Here is an 18,640-nt window from a genome sequence, read left to right on the forward strand (position 1 = left end):
GATTATTCATTTGTGTTGGATGTGTAATTAAGCTAGCAGTTGATCCAAAATTATCTATACTAATTAATAAATAAAGGTTTTCCTTGCCACGTGTCCTTCTATCAGCTCCTCTCACTCTTAAAATCCCGCCTAAAACATTTCCCATTATCCTTCACTCGTGGATCCCTTACTCGACCCAAATTTAATGTTATAACCTAAACATATATACCCGTCATACTCATACTATGATAATCGTTTCCCTAAATCTTCGCTTACACTACAAACAAAAAGCCATTTAGCAGCATACAAAAAGTGCCACAAAATACCAAAAAAGAGGCGCTAAAGACCCCTTTAGAAATGAGCGGCACACAAAAGAAGTGTCACTAGAAGCGGTGACGCTAAAGCCTTTTAGTTGCACTTTTTTGATCTGCCACAACAAAGTTTTCGAGTTTAGTCACACTTTTTTTGCCACATTTTTTAGAAATCGTGGCACAAATTTTCTGTTGATAAAAACGTTTTCTAGTTAAATAGTCATACTACCTGTAGTGGCACATAAATTTTGCCTAGCTAATAAATCACACCAAATTAAATGTCACTGCGGAAGTTTTTTCATATTAAATATGATTACTTGCAATTATTATTTATTTACACTATAAAATAAGAATAAAATTATAAATGTAGAAATCATACCATCATTACTTCAATTAAAAATTTCAATCATCTTACAAACATATTACAAATGTCTTACAAACATACTTTAATATTTGCAAACATGCCTAACAAAGTGTCAGTTAAGGCTAAACAAGCTATCTGTTAAAATATAAGTATTTATTTCAATTTATAATCCTCTATTAACTACTGGGCTTTTTCTTATTTTGCATATGGCTGGTTTCCATCTTGTCTTTTGGGCCTAAATATCTTTGTTGTATCATTGTCGGTGTTATTATCAAGTTGCATCCCTTGTTTGGAAAGGAGCGTCTTCATGGAATTGGATCCCGTAATCACCGGCTAAAGTCTTGGAATTATGTGCTGTTGATTCTTTCACCACTACCATATAAATGGAGGGTTCTCTTCATCGTGAGAGGGACAGAGCAACAATTATTCATCAATATATTTTCTACTATCTTGTTATAGGGTTTTGTACTCACTTGTTCTAATCTTGTTGCAACCTTGTGTAATAAGCATTCATTTTGGAATAAATAAGTTATTATTCATGTTTTATAACATGGTATCAAGATCCGCCTAATCGGTTTCTGGTTTTATTCTATTTTCCCTAATTGACTTCTGGCTTAAATCAATTTATGGACTTGTCTTCTGCTTCTTCCGCTGCAACTCTTTTGAGATCTGGTGATTGCTCTTCAAATCCTTGTCTATTAAAGTGCACAGTTTGGTATTATTGACTGAGGACGGGTTTACTCTTCTTCTTTGCTTGTGAGTTGTTCGGTAACCCTAAGTGAAAGTTACAAACGATCACACCTGCTTGGAACACCCTAACTTGGGCGCCCTGGGTTAGATCGTTCTATCTCTTTCTTTTTCTTTTTTTGTCTCATATTTGTTGCTTGCTATTTGTTTTTTATTTGTTAATCACAATCTTTGGCTCGCATAGTTATAAATATGGAGTGGTAATCCGGATAGAATTTGTCGTTTTATTTATGTGTGCTTGTTTTTTTCTTGTTTTTCATGGGTACTTCTGAAACTTTAATTAGCAAACTTGATGCTAGTGATCCTTTGTTTCTTTATGCTAGTGACTCAAGTTGTTTGACTGTTGTGAATATTAAACTAAAAGGCACTGGAAATTATATTCTTTGGGCAAACTCGTTTTTATTAGCTTTGAAAGCAAAAAACAAAGTTGGTTTTATTGATGGTTCTTATAAAAAGTCCATTGAAAATGAAGTTTTAGCTTCACAATGGGAAATGTGTAATTCGGTTGTCTTGACTTGGATTCTTAATTCTATATGTGAAGAACTATATGTGGGTCAAGTATATTCCAAACTTGCATCTGATGTGTGGGATGATTTAAAAGAAACATATGATAAAGTTGACGGGTCGGTGATTTTTAGTTTATATCAAAAAATTAATTCTATGACTTAAAATGGCAATTCTGTTTCTGATTATTATCACAAACTAAATACAATGTGGAAGCAATTTGATGCTATGGTGAAATTGCCCTTCATGTTCGTGTAAGACCTCAAAAGAATTCAATGACTTCACCCAATTAATAAAACTAATGCAGTTCTTAATGGGTCTTGATGACATTTATCAACCAGTTAGAACTAGTCTTTTAACCCGTGATCCACTTCCCACGATTAAAAATGTTTTTTCAATCATTTCTAGGGAAGAATCACATCGAACTGGTAATAACCCGACCAAAGGTGAAAATGTTGGTTTTGTGTCTAAATTTAATAATTTTTCTGATAACAAAAAGAAGTTTTATAGAGGGCCTAATCCGAACCTTAAATGCACCCATTGTCACAAATTGGGCCACATTGTAGATAGATGTTTTGAACTTGTTGGGTATCCTCAAGGGTACAAGTCTAAATCTGGGCAGGGAAATAATCAAGGCAATCGTGTTAATCACTTCATGACAAATAAATCCTTACATGATATGTCTGCTAGTTAGTTCTTCCTCTGCCCCTTCTCTCACATCTGATCAGATAACTCAACTCTTGGGATTGCTTAAAGATAAGGACACTCAAGGTCCTTAAAATACAAACTTTGGAGATAATTCCATTGGTCTTTTTTCTTCCAATGTTTTAAGTAAACATGTTTTTGGTTTTGCAAGTTTTCCGTCCAATATTACCTCTAGGTGGGTTGTAGATTTTGGGGCAAACCAACATATGTTAATTCTGATAAAGGTCTAATAGATCTTGTAAATGTATCTGATTTTAATATTTCTGTTAAACATCCGAATGGTACCAATGCTAAAGTTACTAAAATCGGTCGTTTAAAATTAACCAAAAGGGTCATTTTATCATATGTTTTTGTTATCCCTGAATACTATGTGAACTTAATGTCTATCTATAGACTTGTTAGTGAAAATAAATTATGTGTCTTATTTGATGAGCATACTTGTTATCTTTAGAATTTGCACACAAAGAAAGTTCTAGTGACTGATAGTCAAATTGATGGGTTATATTTTTGTGGTGATGCTTCTAAGCCTATTAAGGTGTGCTTTAATAGTCATGATGTTTAAATTTATGGCACTCTAGGTTAGGACATCCTTCTAATCAAGTTCTAAATGTTCTAAAAAATGAGTTGAAATCAAAACCGTAAGTGAAAGATCCCCATGTGATATATATCACAAGGCCAAACAACATAGAGAACCCTTTCCACTTAGTGAGCATATGACTTCTCATGTGGGAGAGCTGGTTCACTTATATGTTTGGGGTCCCTACAAAGTGAAAAGTAATGACGAGTATCGTTTTTTCTGACTGTTGTGGATGATTTTTCAAGGTGCGTGTGGATTTATCTATTAAAAAACAAAGATGAGTTTTTTTACAACATTCAAAGTTTCTTTAATCTTGTAAAAACTCAATTTAATACTTCTATAAAAGCTTTTAGAAGTGATAATGGCTCTGAATTTGTTAACAACCATATGTCTACTTTTACAAGAAATAATGGTATTATTCATTAAACCACATGTACACATACTTTACAACATAACGGAATTGTTGAAAGAAAACATAGACATCTATTAAATGTTGCGAGGACTCTTTTATTTCAAGGGGTTATCCCTCTTCGTTTTTGTCTGAATGTTTGCTTACCGCTGCTTATTTAATTAACATGACTCCATCTTTCATTCTTAATGGCAAATATCCCTATGAGCTCATGTTTGGTTTTCAACCCTCTCTTAATCACCTTAGATCGTTTGGTTGTCTTTGTTTTAGCACTATTTTAAATATTTATTATAAATTTAGGAATCAAGCTGAGAAATGTGTTTTCTTGGGGTATTTCCCTTTTAAAAAAGGATACAAACTTGGGAGTCTTGATCGAAATAGAATAATCTTTTCTAGAGATGTAAAATTCTATGAAACTATATATCCTTTCAAAGATAAAAAAACCTTTAAATAGGGACTCTACAAATATTGACCCATTAATAAATTCCTTAAATTTTTTTGATTTATTTTAGTCTGATCAACCAAACGACTCTAAGAGTGAAATACCCAACGATGAGGAGAGGTATCCCAGTAAGGTAATTAGTACTGATCAACAACCTAGTGTGACATTCGTCAATTTCGGGTCATATTTGTATTCGTTTATCATGTAAACCGACTCGATTTATATCCCGAACATTTCAAATATATAAAATATTGGATTTTATGTTACTAAATCATTCCCACTTGTTCAATTTGAAAAACCCCTTTTTCGGATTCGAAAACGCCTTTAAACGATCAAATTACATCGAAAACGAACTTCCAGGATGTGTAACGAACCACACAAGACGAGCTGGGCCAACCCACCTCCTGAGTGCCGCGCTGCGCGGCCAGGGTAAGGGATGAGATCCGCGGCGCCTAGTGACCACTGATGCATAAAACTTGTTTTTTTGATGTTATTTATCACATGTTTGACCCTCCTAACCAATCAAAATGCTTGGAAATCTCTAAAGCAACCTTATGGTTAACCTTAACACCTTATCCTTCATAATTCCAAGCCTCACCATTCATTTGAACCTGCTCATACTCATCAACACACTCAACCTAAGTTCTAAGCTCCAATCTTCAAGTTCTTACTTGTTTGACTTTCAAGAGTCAAACAAGAGTTTCCTTTGTTTTCTACTAACTCCATATGATTCATGTTTTGGATAAAAATCTGCTAAGGATAATGTATCCAAATCCGTAAAGTGAGGTTTAATGCTAAATTGGTAACAATGAATATATGAACGAAATTAAGATGAACACAGCGATTTGTTGCGAGGAAAAACCCATTGATCTTGTTTAGATCAAAGGAAAAAACCCCCGGGTTATGACAACTCGTCGATCACCAATTTATTAATAACAAAAAAGGGTTACAAGTGTTTGGAGATTGTGATCGATGTTACAAAGTAAGCTAATGTGTAGAGAGAGTTATTGATTCTGCTCTAGTGTGTGTAAGAGTACAAGTGTTTTTCTAATCGATCATATCTCAATGTTTATAAAGAAAATACATACAACAACTAGTCCTACTTATCCGCCACTATTCCACTACTCCTCCAACGTTCATTGACCACGTGCTGGGAAATTCCAGTAGCGAAATTTAAGGTAGACCAAGTCACAAAGCCGTTACTTCTGTTGAACAATAACCTACACATGTGAAACAACTGTTACTAATACTAACCCTCTGAGGATCCTTGATCTTTGACATGGTTCTGGAGCTCTTCAGGAGGATAACTGATCCAGACATATCTTCAAGGATAATATATCCTCAGCAGAGAAAATATCAGTCCTAACAATTGCCCCGAAAATGGCCGGTGATAGTGAAACACAGCTGTCATTTTGAAATTCAAATCTTCTGTGAAAACTGGGTGATTAGATGGTTGCCAAAGATATTTACCATTTGGCCCTTTATATAATCATAACCGCCTATAAATTCTGCCCAATATCCCATTTATAATCACATATCCAAGCGACACGATAGGTATCCTTTCTTTCTTCTCTTATTTTCTTTGATAATAATGTCTATCACTTCATCTTCTTTACCTTCTTCTAAACCTTCCGATCAATCTTCCGATGACTCTGAGTTGTCAGAGATGGAGCCACAATGCCTCATAGCTAACCTTTCTATAGAGATTTGCAAACTCACGGATCCAGAAGTTGATGAGTTCCGTTCGTTGTTTCCACCGTAAACCCTATTCCGACCGTATGAATCCAGTATCCGCTGGGACGTGTACTCAAAAACCTGGGTGTGCTTTCCGGCCTGCCAATTCCTTATTGGCTACAGTTATCCGTTTCCCCCTTTCACTCAAAGTTTCTTCAATTCCACCGGCATATCCTACATACAGGCTATGCCTATGGTTTGGAGGGTTCTCAGCACCATAGAAAGGATTAATGAAGATGAGAAATTCGACTTCGGCCTTCAAGAGTTATCCCATCTTTACATCCTTACTACCCACGGTCCTGCCTAATTCATTTTGAAATCCAAGCGTTGACAACCCCATCCGATTTTGAAAGTCACTTTAAACGATTCCTTCTGGAGGAATCAGTTTGTCTTCGTAAAACGTGACTCCATACCCGGAGGGGCTGACCTTCCTTCAAAGTGGGTCAAAAAGGGTAGGATCATGGATCCTTAGTAATGATAGGATCCTTTATGATTAAACTAACCTTGTGTCTTCTTTTTAATTGCAGTTGAGAATTTTGCTTCATTGGCTAAGTTACCTGGTATAGAAGAGAAAACAAAGCGGTTCCTTGCAATGGATACCGAAGTTAGAACATTTCAAGCCCGATTCGTCGAAGCCTTCTGCGAGATCTCCTCGGACTCAAATATGTCAAGTAAGTTCATTGAAAACAATTTCTAAGAAAATAAAACTGGATATAATACTTATCTGTCAACCGGATTTGTGTAGGTGCCAAGAAGTCTCAAAGGTCTGCTAGCAAGTTCTCTCTAGAAGACATCGACAGTATGCTCACTCCTCAAGACATCAAGAAAGAAATTTTGAAGACAGCCACCAGTTCCGAGCCCAAGACTGCAACGACTAGAGCTAAGTCTGCGGCTTCCAAAAGAAAGAGGTCCTCCAATCCCGAAACCCATTATGACACAATCCTCTCTGTAAGTATCCTGTATCCCGTTGTGTTGAATTTAAGGATCCAATATCCTTCTAATCCTGACTAAATGGTTAATTACATGCAATGAATGCTTTCAAGGAGCATTATGAAAAGATTGTAGGCAAGATGAGTGACAAGCTATATGGGTTGGGGAACGCGGTGGTCAACAAGGACAAAGCTTTAGCCCAGCTCAAGAGGCAGCTCGAGGATCAGGTATCCACAACAGATGCCCAGAGTCAAGAGGAGGTCAAGCAGGCAACAGAGGAGGCCAAGATGTGGGAGGCCAGGTCAGTGCTGCAAGCAAGGATCAAGATGGCGATGGAGGCCGGTGATCCCGCTTTTGATAAGGCAACCTGGAACGTGCAAAAGTGGAAGACTACCTTGGCAGCTCTCGGTGGTGAGGAAGATGTGGAGATGTCTGAGGGGAATGAAGCTGGTACGAGCGGAGATAAGGATGTGGATGAAGCTGGTGAAGGGGCAGGTGCTGCGGAGGGTGAGGATGCAGCTTAATTGGGCGATGAAGGATAAAGAAGACAAGGCCCGAGCCCAATTTTTTTTTTATGTTGATGTTTTTAAGATAAGCCGGTTTGTAATAAACAATAGTAAGTAGGGTTTAAGGATCACGGATCCTCAAGACAATTCTCAGGGGTAATAAAGGTAGATGGATCCTCTATTTGTGGGGATGAAACCTTTAGTGCCCCTGACTTTTATTTTCCTGCATATTAAGAACAATTAGTAACCTTAACTTAACCCGGGTTGATGGTCCATCTTTAGTATGGTGAAATCCGGGTTAAGGATTTTGGATAAGTCCAAGTGACTTATATTAATAATAATATAAAACTTTTGACTACTTGTTTGTTATATGTTTTTTTTAAAAGCTTATTTGATATAGTCTTTGTCTTATTGAGAATTTGAAGAAATAATTCGGAGAAAATTTTTTAGGATAGGATATCCTTAAGAAAAAACGATTATAGAAACTTTTGGATGTAATATCCTTAGAAAAATAATTAAAAATTTTAGGATATAATATCCTTAAGAAATAATTCAAAGATGTTAAATCCTTAAACAAAAGGGTATATAAGGATCCTAGTTAAACCAATATAAATTTAAAAGTAGAAGTCATACCACAAGGTCTAAGTAGACTTAAGTTACAGTAAGTATTGAACGTTCAGTGATCCTTGTAGGAATAAGCTAAGGATTTTGAATCCATAAGTCTTGACTCTTGTTATTGTACTTAGAACATCTGTTGCAAAGAACTTATAATATTAATTGGAGTTAAACCCGTTAAGCTGGGGACTAGCCCAACAATAAGCTGGGGACAAGCCCGTGTAACTGGGGACACGCCCATGTAATTGGGGACAAGCCCGTAAACTGGGTACAATCCCAAAACTGGTGTAAAATTGGGGACAAGCTAAACTACTAGGGACTAGCCCAAACTGGGGACTGGCCCAAGAATAAGGATGTCAACTGGGGACTCGCCCAAACCGGGATTTAGCCCAAACGTAAGTGACGTGAAAACGCCAAAACCTTAGCTAAAATGAAAATGTTAGAAACATTTGTCTTGAGATAACGTGAAAACGTTATAAACCGGTGGTATGGTACTTCTACCATAAATCGTAGGATCCTCCATATAGCCGAAAGCAACGAAATTGTCAGCCACTAAACGTGTACTGGTCCCGCTGCCCCCGACTATATGTTGGATAGTGTGCGCTCTAGGCGAGAGTGTAGAAACTCTAATTTATAAGAAAGGTGAAAACCTTTAAACCTTAAGGGATATGACCATCGGGGGTCATACCCAATCGTGGGCTAGGCCAGGGAAAATAGTGAAGTAGCTTAAATATAAAGGAGAGGTGGCCAACCTCTTGATCATTGAATATCTTACTAACATCCTGCGTTGTTACTTAAAACTTGGAAAACACAAGTGTTAAGAATATGTTATCCTTAAATAAGCAAAAATAAAAATGAATAAATGATTAGGTATATATAACCGATTTTAGGATCCTTGATCCTTTAAGGATACTTGATCCTCAGAGGATACTTGATCCTGATCAAAAAAAATATTTTTTAAGGTGAATAGCATTCCATGCTTTTGGTAACCTGTTGCCTTCCATAGTGAGCAAATGATATGCCCCTTTTCCTGCTTCCGACTCGATCAGATAAGGGCCTTCCCACTTGGGTGCTAGCTTTCCATCAGCCGGATTTTTTGTATTTTGGAAGGCTTTTCTCAAGACTAAATCTCCTTCTTGATATCTTCTGATCCTGATGTTCTTGTTGTATGCCCCAGCTACCCTTTGTTGATAAGCTGCCATTCTGATCTTGGCTAGGTCTCTGAGTTCTTCAACAGTACCCAAGTCTTCAAGAAGGATTTCTTCATTGACCTCAGGATCACGAATGCTTGTTCTGGCTGTTGACACCACCATTTCTGTAGGGATAACTGCTTCTGACCCAAACACTAATGAGAAGGGTGTTTGGCCCGTTGAATTCTTGGGTGTTGTCCTGTCAGCCCAAAGAACATAAGGTAGCTCTTCAGCCCACTTTCCTTTTCTGGATCATAGCTTATTTTTTAGGTTGTTGATGATGATCTTATTGCTTGATTCTGCTTGGCCATTAGATTGAGGGTGCACTGGAATAAATGAAATCATCTTGATACCTCAACTGTCACAAAAGTTAGTGGTTCTTTTCTCGATAAACTAGGAACCATTGTCACAAATAATTTCTGAAGGAATACCAAATCTAGTAATAATATTTCTTTTAATGAAGGATATCACCTCTTTTTCGCAAACCTGAACAAAAGCTTCTGCCTTTATCCACTTTGAAAAGTAATAAGTCATTGCAAGCATGAATACTTTTCCTCCTGGTGACTCAGGCAGTTTACCCACGATATCCATGCCCCACTTCACGAAAGGCCATGATGAGGATATAGGATACATAGATTCTGCTGGTTGATGAAGGATATTTGCATGCCTTTGACAATCATCACACTTCTTTGAATACTCCATGGCGTCTCTCTTCATTGTTGGCCAGAAATATCATGTTCTCGGAATTCTAGAAAACAAAGCTCTACCTCCAGTGTGATTACCACAATCACCTTCGTGAATGTTTTTGAGCACCTCTTGGATTTCAGGATCCTCAATGCACCTCAAGTATGGACCTGCAAGAGATTTTCTGTATAGCATATCATCTAACAAAATGTGTATTGTGATACCTTGAGTTTGAAAGATTTGGGATTCTCCGTGGCTGGAATCTCTCCATATTGAATGTACTTCTTGATTGGGAGGATCCAGGATCCTTGGCTAGCTGAGGATAGTGGATCCCAAAGTACAATCTGTTTGTCAGTAGTTATCTCCCCAACTTCCTGTTCTCCTATTGCTGGCGATAGTATATGTATGATTGGGATCTTCGTATCTTCTGAAATTTTCAAGGATGAGGCTAAATTTGCTAAGGCATCTGCCCCAGCATTTTCTTCCCTTGGTACTTGTACTATACTAAACAATTCGAAGGATTTTGCTAATTCCTTCACAATTTCTAAATATTTGATCATATTTTCAACTTTTACGGTATAAGAGCCGTTAAAGTGGTTAGTAATAAGTAAAGAATTCATATAAACTTGAAGATACCCGATCCTCATGCTTTTGGCTAAAAGTAAACCTGCTATGAGTGCTTCATACTCCACCTCATTGTTAGTGGCTTGAAATGCACATGCAATGGACTGGGGTATTATGTCCCCCTGTGGCGATTTCAGTAATATGCCCAATCATGTTCCTCTTATGTTGTATGCTCCATCTGTGAAGAGGATCCAAGGATCCTTGGTTTCTTCTAGTTGTTTCACTTCTAAATCAGCTTCCTTTTGCATGTCACTGCTGAAATCAGCCACAAAGTCGGCCAGTGCCTGCGATTTAATAGCTGTTCTAGGCTCATACTGATTGTCATATGCACTCAGCTTTACAGCCCATTTGGCCATCCTTCTTGACAATTATGGTTTTCTAAGCACATTCTTAACAAGATAATTAGTTCTCAAAATAGTAGTATGTGTTTCTAAGTAATGTCTCAACTTAGTAGAAGCCATAATTAAAGCATGAATTAGTTTTTCAAGGTGAGAATACTTGGCCTCCGCATCTAAAAGACTTTTACTTACATAATATACTGGGTGTTGTTCACCTTCCTGATCCTTAACGAGGACGGCACTTATTATATTACCTGAAACTGCTAAGTATAGATATAAGGATTCTCCATCCACAGGCTTCATTAGAGCCGGTGCTTAGGATAAGTAATCCTTTAAGGCTTTTAGGGCGGCTTCATGCTTCTCTGTCCATTCGAACTTCTTGTTTTTTTCTAAGAATGTCATAGAAATCTTTACACTTCTGAGAGGATCTTGAGATGAATCTGTTGAGAGCGGCTATTCTTCCCGTAAGCCTTTAGACATCCTTGGCATTTGCAGGTGACTTCAGGTTGATGATGTCTTCAATATGCTCTGGGCTTGCTTCAATTCCTCTTTTAGTCACCATGTATCCCATAAACTTTCCAGCCTTAACACCAAAGTGGCATTTTGACGGATTCAGTTTCATGTTACACTGGTCAAGGATATTAAATGCTCATTCAAGATCCCTGAGGTGATCCTCAGCTCTCTTTGACTTCACCACCATGTCATCTATGTAGACTTCCATGGTTTTACCTAACTGATCCTTGAACATCATGTTGACCAGTCTTTGGTAATTTCCCCTGCATTTCTTAGTCCAAATGGCATAGCAATGTAACAGTATATGCCGGTAGGAGTCATGAATGCAGTATCCTCTTGATCAGATGGTTCCATCTGAATTTGTTGAAATCCAGAGGAAGCATCCATAAAGGTGAGCATCTCATGTCCTGCCATTGCATCCACCATGGAATCTATATGTGGTAACGGGAAATCATCCTTGGGGCATGCCTTGTTTAAATCAGTAAAGTCGACACACATCCTCCACTTTCCATTCTTTTTAGAAACAACCACATTAGCTAACCATCGATGATACTTAACCTCTCTGATCATACCGGACTTAAGAAGTTTCTCAACTTCTTCTTTTATGATCACGTTCCTCTCAGTAGCGAATTTCCTTCGCTTCTAATGGACGGGTTTAATAGATAAATCAAGGCCGAGCTTATGAGTAATTACCTCTTTAGAAATACCTGTCATGTCTGAATGTTTGAAGGCAAACGTGGATTTTCTTCGTTTTAGGAAGGATATCATATCCTCCTCAATCTGACTGGGGATACTGGATCCTAGGAACACTTTCACATCTGGATCCTCGGGGTCCAAGGATACTTCCTTTAAGTTCTTCTCCCGAGCTTCCATCACGTCCCTAGGATGTTGCTGTGGTTGCTATGTTATAGTTTGCTTGGCTGTCGGCTTCATTGATGAAGAGTAATAATTCTTGGCCTCCACCTGCTCACCGTCTATCTTCACTACTCCCCAAGGAGTTGGGAGTTTAATGCACTGGTGGTAAGTAGAAGCCACCGCCTTCATCCCATGTAACCAACGCCTGCCTAAAATAACATTGCAACAAGAAAGGTTATCAATAACACAAAATCTTTGGTAAGAATTTAACCCTTCGATATATATTGGGAGGTTAATGTCCCCCAATGTGTTTTTTGTTTCTCCACTGAAGCCAACTAGCACCGATGTCCTTGGGATGATCTCAGAGTCTGGGATGTTCATCTTCTGAAGAACATCATGTTGGATGATATTGACTGAGCTCCCACCATCTACCAGGATCCTGCGTACATAATGATTAGAAATAAATAAAGTGACAATTAAACCGTCGTGATGAGGATCCTGGATACTTGATTTATCTTCTTCATCAAAGAAGATCCTTTTGTCGGTTGTCAAAGTGGTGGATATAACCGGTCGTTCCCCGTAATCCAACTTGGTTTCCTTGGCAAGTCTCTTAGCTGCGGAGAAGGAAGTGCCGCATATGTCTGAATCTCCGGAGATGAAGTTAATCACTTGAGCATCTGGTGGGGGCGGAGTTGCTTTCTAAGGAACCTCTTCAGGATCCTAGATCCTGGTCTTTTTTCTTCCCAAGAGCTCCTTAAAGTGACCCTTGCTCAGGAGGTATCCAATTTACCTCATTAAACCTATGCAATCATCCATCATGTGGCCAAAATCATCATGGAAAACACACCATTTGGATTTGTCTCTGAATGTGGTTGATTTTTCATTCTTTCGGGGCCACCTCGCTTTCTCACCTAAATCCTTCATGGCACAAATCAAACCATGAGTATCTACTGAGAAGCAGTATTCGGAGATGCTTGGGTAGTCTTCATCATCGCCTCCTTCTTCAACCGCTCGGACGTTCTGATTGTTGAATTTGGAGTAGGGTTTCGAGTTGTTGTTCTTGAACGAGAACCCTTTCTTTTTGTTGGAGGATTATTGCTTTGCTTGATTCCCTAGACGATCCTGGGTCCTCTTGTCATCTTCCAACCGTATGAATCTGAGTGCACTGTTTATGACTTCAACTAAGGACCTGCAAGGAGTCATCACAAGATCATCATTAAAGGGGGAGCCCCTCTGAAGTCCCATCTTGAATGCTTCAACAACAGTAGCCATGTCAAGATTAAGGATTTCCAGAGCTTCCCTGCTGAACCTTGTATCAAAATTCCTAAGGGATTCATCACTAGGTTGGATAACTCGGTATAAATCACTAGTTAACTTCTCAAATTTCTTACTACAGGAAAATTGACTGTTGAACAAGTTAACTAAGTGTGAGAAAGAAGTAACTAAAAATGGAGGAAGACTTAGCAGCCATTTTAGTGCAGATCCTGTCAGTGTGGATCCGAAACCCTTGCATAAACAAGATTCTTTAAGTCTCTCAGGATTGGGATTGATCTCCATCCTTTCTCTTTACTGAGCTACATGTTCATCAGGATCAGTAGTCCCATCATAAGTCTTCATGTTAGGCGTCTGGAATCGCTTTGGGATTTCAGCATCACAGATAGGTGGAGAAAATCTGGATAACTTGTGGCTCCCTTCTGGTATCTCGGGAATCGGACGGACCACCCCCGGTACACTGGATATCATATCCTTCAGCTTTTGTAGTTCCTTAGCCATAGCTTGGTTGATACCTGCATCCTGCATGGAACCACGGTTAGCATCTAAGGATATAGGATCATAAAAGTTACCTCTTTGCTGGTAGGAGGTTGGCATCCCGGATGAGTAGCTGAGGTACGAAGCGTCTACTAAAGGAGTTGGTCCACCGGAAGCGATGGTCTGCATGGGGATTATATCTCCTTTTTGGACCTCGGATGACCTTTGATGATGAACCCCTGATGATCCTTGATCTTGGAAGAAGGATCCTTGATTGGGGTTGAAGGAACATCATGGTTGAGAGTTGAAGGATCTTTGTAGAAGATACAGTCCTGAGGATCCTGGTTGACGGATGGATGATCCTTGCGGGAAAGTTGAGGATCCTTGAGCTAGTTGACCCATGGATCCCGGTTGAAGGATAGATGATCCTTGCCGAAAGTATGAGGATCCTTGAGTTTGCTGACCCATGGACCCTTGTTGAAGGATAGATGATCCTGGCTGAAACACTGAGGATCCTTGTGTCTGTTGACCCATGGATCCCTGTTGAAGGATAGATAATCCTTGAGTAAATTGATCCAAGGATCCTGGAGTGGTGAAATCCAGCATCCCGGGCATCAAAGGAGTGTGATCCTCCGCTGGCCTCTTAGTCTTCTTGAGATCTTCTATCTCACGAAGGATCCTCTGGTTGGTCTTGGTCTGTTGCTCCATATATGCTTTTACCTGCGAAAACATATTAGAAACATCATTGTTAGTACTAACCACCGGGGTGGTAGCAGTGGTTCTTGAGCTCTGGAAGACTGGCAGCTGTGTTTTGTTTCCAGCAGCGGCAGGCCGTGGTGCTCCCGTGATTGGCGGAGGCATCGGCGGCAATGTCCTTGATGAGAGAGGAACCGTAGACGGCATTGTTGATGAAGCAGAGGTTGATTGAGAGGCTATTGATAGTGATATGGGTGTGAAAATGATAGGAATAATATGGATTATAGCACCAATGGCCCCACGGTGGGCGCCAAATTGTTTTGGATAAAAATCTGCTAAGGATAATGTATCCAAATCCGTAAAGTGAGGCTTAGTGCTAAATTGGTAACAATGAATATATGAACGAAATTAATATGAACACAACGATTTGTTGCGAGGAAAAACCCCTTGATCTTGTTTAGATCAAAGGAAAAAACACCGGCTTATGACAACTCGACGATCACCAATTTATTAATAACAAAAAAGGGTTACAAGTGTTTGGATATTGTGATCGATGTTACAAAGTAAGCTAGTGTGTAGAGAGAGTTATTGATTCTTCTCTAGTGTGTGTGAGAGTACAAGTGCTTTTCTAATCGATCATATCTCAATGTTTATAAAGAAAATACATACAACAACTAGTCCTACTTATCTGCCACCATTCCACTACTCCTCCAACGTTCATTGACCACGTGCTGGGAGCTTCCAGTGGCGAAATTTAAGGTAGACCAAGTCACAAAGCCGTTACTTCTGTTGAACAATAACCTACACATGTGAAACAACTGTTAATAATCTAACCTCTGAGGATCCTTGATCTTTGACATGGTTCTGGAGCTCTTCAGGAGGATAACTGATCCAGACATATCTTCAAGGATAATGTATCCTCAGCAGAGAAAATATCAGTCCTAACAATTCAGGCTTGTTGTTGCAACATATATATAATATACACCCCTTGTTACCTTTGGTAATTACTTATCCGGCCCCAGTTGGTTAAGTTTCGGACCTCGTAAGGAAATGCTTCATGGAGGACTTCGTGTCCTTGATATATATATATATATATATACTTATATAACTTGTTTATACATACTAACCATGACTAACTTCTGCTCATTTTAGTTTGTTTATCAATTTATAAAGTTCCATGGTTATGGGTTTGAAGAGTCCAGCCTCGGTTTAACCGTAAATAGCTCCAAACTGTAAACCGAACTTTGTTTACTAACTTTGTTAAATAATTGTTTAAACATGCTTTATGTTAGATTTAGGTTTCTAAAATCATTTTTATAAGTTCTATGGTTATGGGTTTGTAGATTCTAACCTCGGTCTTAACCCGAAAGTAGATCCGAACCGAAAACCGAACTTTCGTTTATATACTTTGTTGTTAACTTTTTGGTTGTAAAACGTAAGTATCTTCATTTATAAATTATTATACAAGTTCTTTGATATTTTATCATGTGGAAACCATCTATGAACTTATTGTGGGATGGAAACCGAACCAAACCGAACTAAACCGATTTTCACTCGCTTAAGACACACACATGTGTTTTTAGCTATCAAGACTTGTATAAATCGTTAAAAATACTTTATAAACTGATTTTAATTATTTTCTTAAGTACCTGGAAATTTTAGATCCAATTTGATCTCATAACAAAGTTTGGACCGACAAAACCGAACACTCGCTTAACGGACGTTGTTAGCTCTAAAACAATAGAACTACATACTTGGTTAAGCGTTATTAAATTTTATTGATTTATCTCATAACATTCATTATCTTGGAAAGTTGAGTTCGGGTTTGACCAATTATCAAGACCCGAACCAACAACCCGAAACACTCGTTAAAACCCGTTTTAGTATCTATATTATAAAGGGACTTGTATTCTAGCATTTTTACCCACCTTATTACTTAACATAGGTTGAGTAAATATTAAAGCTAGATACTTTAACCTGGTTTCGAGCAAACTTATGTTTTTAAAGACTATTATTATGTTTTTTCTCGAATATTTACATTTTAAACCTTAAACTTTAAATTGTTGCATTTCTTAGCATTTATTTTATTTAAAGACTTCCTTTCATCTAGACCTTGCTCGTTAAACCTCATCCTTCCAGTTACCCGTCATTTTACCAAATCAAGTTTGTTACCTGAATGTGAGTACTTTCATACCCCGTTTTCCATATTTTGTTTTGGGGGTGACATTTCATACATATTCAACTAAATGCTTTATACTTGAATCTTAAACCACAAACGTTATTGTATACTTTACTTAAATAATTGCTCGGTTTGGTGTTCTATGATTGTATGCCTATGTGTTTATCGCTTTTGGTTGGTGGAACTATAAAATCCTAGTCTATTTGGCAACCCCTTATAGCAAGGTATTGTTAACGTAATGCAATTAACGATAACTATAAAATCCTAAACTATTTGGCATCCCCTTATAGCTAGGTGTCGCTAATGTGTTAGCGATATCTATTTATCCAAGTTCTTGCTTTTATTTATTGTTTCGTATACGAGTTTTGTGGCTCTTTCTTACTATATACTTAAATGCTCAAACTTATGAAATTGATCACCAACCTTTGTGTTGACAAACTTTATTTTATGAAATGTTATAGGTTTGACTTTTGTTGACTTGAGGACTTGACAGAAAATGTTATCAAGACTATTAGGGTATTAGCAAAACGAACAATTCATATATTTGTTTACTTGTATTCAGTTTGTTTTGTATGAACATGATGTGTTGTTTATTGATTTTATGAAATAAAATGAGTTGATTAAATATTGTCGCTTTAATAGCGTATTGTGTATTTGGGCAATCCGTTGCACCCCGGCATGTTCCGCCGCCTTTGGTCGGGGTGTGACACATAGTGCCCAGTCTGAAAATCTTGATGGCGAGGCTCATCCACAGCAGCCTCTTGGTTCGACTGATGATATAAGTGAGGCTGGTAGTTCTAGAACTGCCAATGACAAAACAGTCTCTCCTGAGGGATCCAATGTTCCTAGTGTTCCGGTTTGGAAGTCAACTAGGAATTCCTTTATACCAAAAAAACTGCATGATTTTATCATTGAAGGAAAAGTAAAATATGGAATGAAAAAAGTAGTAAATTATTCAAACTTATCTTTTGAAAGTCAATGCTTTGCTACCTGCCTAAACAAATCAGTTGAACTAAAAGGTTTCTTTAAAGCCAAAAACGATTCTAACTGGGTGAATGCCATGAATGAAGAGATGGAGGCTTTAAATAGAAATGACACATGGACCCTTGTTGATCTACCTAAGGATAGAAAACCAATAGGTTGTAAATGGGTTTATAAAATCAAATATAAATCTAATGGTGAAATTGAAAGATATAAGGCTAGACTTGTTGCTAAAGGATATAGTCAAAAAGAAGGAGTAGATTTTGATGAAACATTCTCTCATGTTGTTAAAATGGTAACTATTAGGTGTGTGCTTAGCCTTGTCGTTGAAAAAAACTGGCCGCTTTTTCAGCTGGACATTAACAATGCTTTTTTATATGGACATCTAAATGAGGAAGTCTACATGCGGTTGCCTAAAGGTTATTTTTCTCCACATGAAACCAAAGTTTGTTAACTAAACAAATCCTTATATGGTCTAAAACAGGCTCCTAGAATGTGGAATGAGAAACTGGTGGGGACTTTAACCAAATGGGGCTTTGTCCAAAGCATGTGTAACTACTCTCTTTTCATTAAAAGTGATAACTCTTCTCTTGTGATTTTGCTCGTGTATGTGAATGACATTGTGATAACTGGTAATGACGTAACTGAAATAAACAAAGTAAAACAAATACTAAACTCAACCTTTTTTAATCAAAGATCTTGGATTACTAAAATATTTTCTTGAAATAGAAGTCCTAAGATCTGAAAAAGGTATCTGTCTTTCTCAGAGAAAGTATTGCATTGATCTTCTTACTGAATTTGGTCTTAGTGCATGCAAACCTGTCAACACACCCATCGAACAACATCATTCTGTTATGAACTTTTGTAAGAAAGATGAAACCCTTTTAACTAACATTACAGGTTTTCAAAATATGGTGGGAAAACTAATCTATTTATCCCACACGCGCCTAGATATTTCTTATGCTGTGCAATTCCTAAGTCAATTTATGCACAAACCCACCAATTCTC

At 37.9% G+C, this 18,640-nt stretch overlaps 1 protein-coding gene across 1 annotated transcript; it reads left to right on the forward strand.

Annotated features, from left to right (window-relative positions):
• The first annotated feature begins 1,659 nt into the window (after positions 1–1,659).
• On the forward strand, positions 1,660–2,070 carry LOC143562613 (uncharacterized). The gene has a single exon (XM_077050366.1). It carries the CDS (start codon positions 1,660–1,662, stop codon positions 2,068–2,070), a length of 411 nt encoding a protein of 136 aa, XP_076906481.1.
• Positions 2,071–18,640: the final 16,570 nt, after the last annotated feature.

This window comes from Bidens hawaiensis, unplaced genomic scaffold, assembly GCF_021521415.1.
Source record: "Bidens hawaiensis isolate Kalapana, Puna unplaced genomic scaffold, B.hawaiensis_p1.1 tig00021043_1, whole genome shotgun sequence".
Taxonomy (NCBI): Eukaryota; Viridiplantae; Streptophyta; class Magnoliopsida; order Asterales; family Asteraceae; genus Bidens; species Bidens hawaiensis.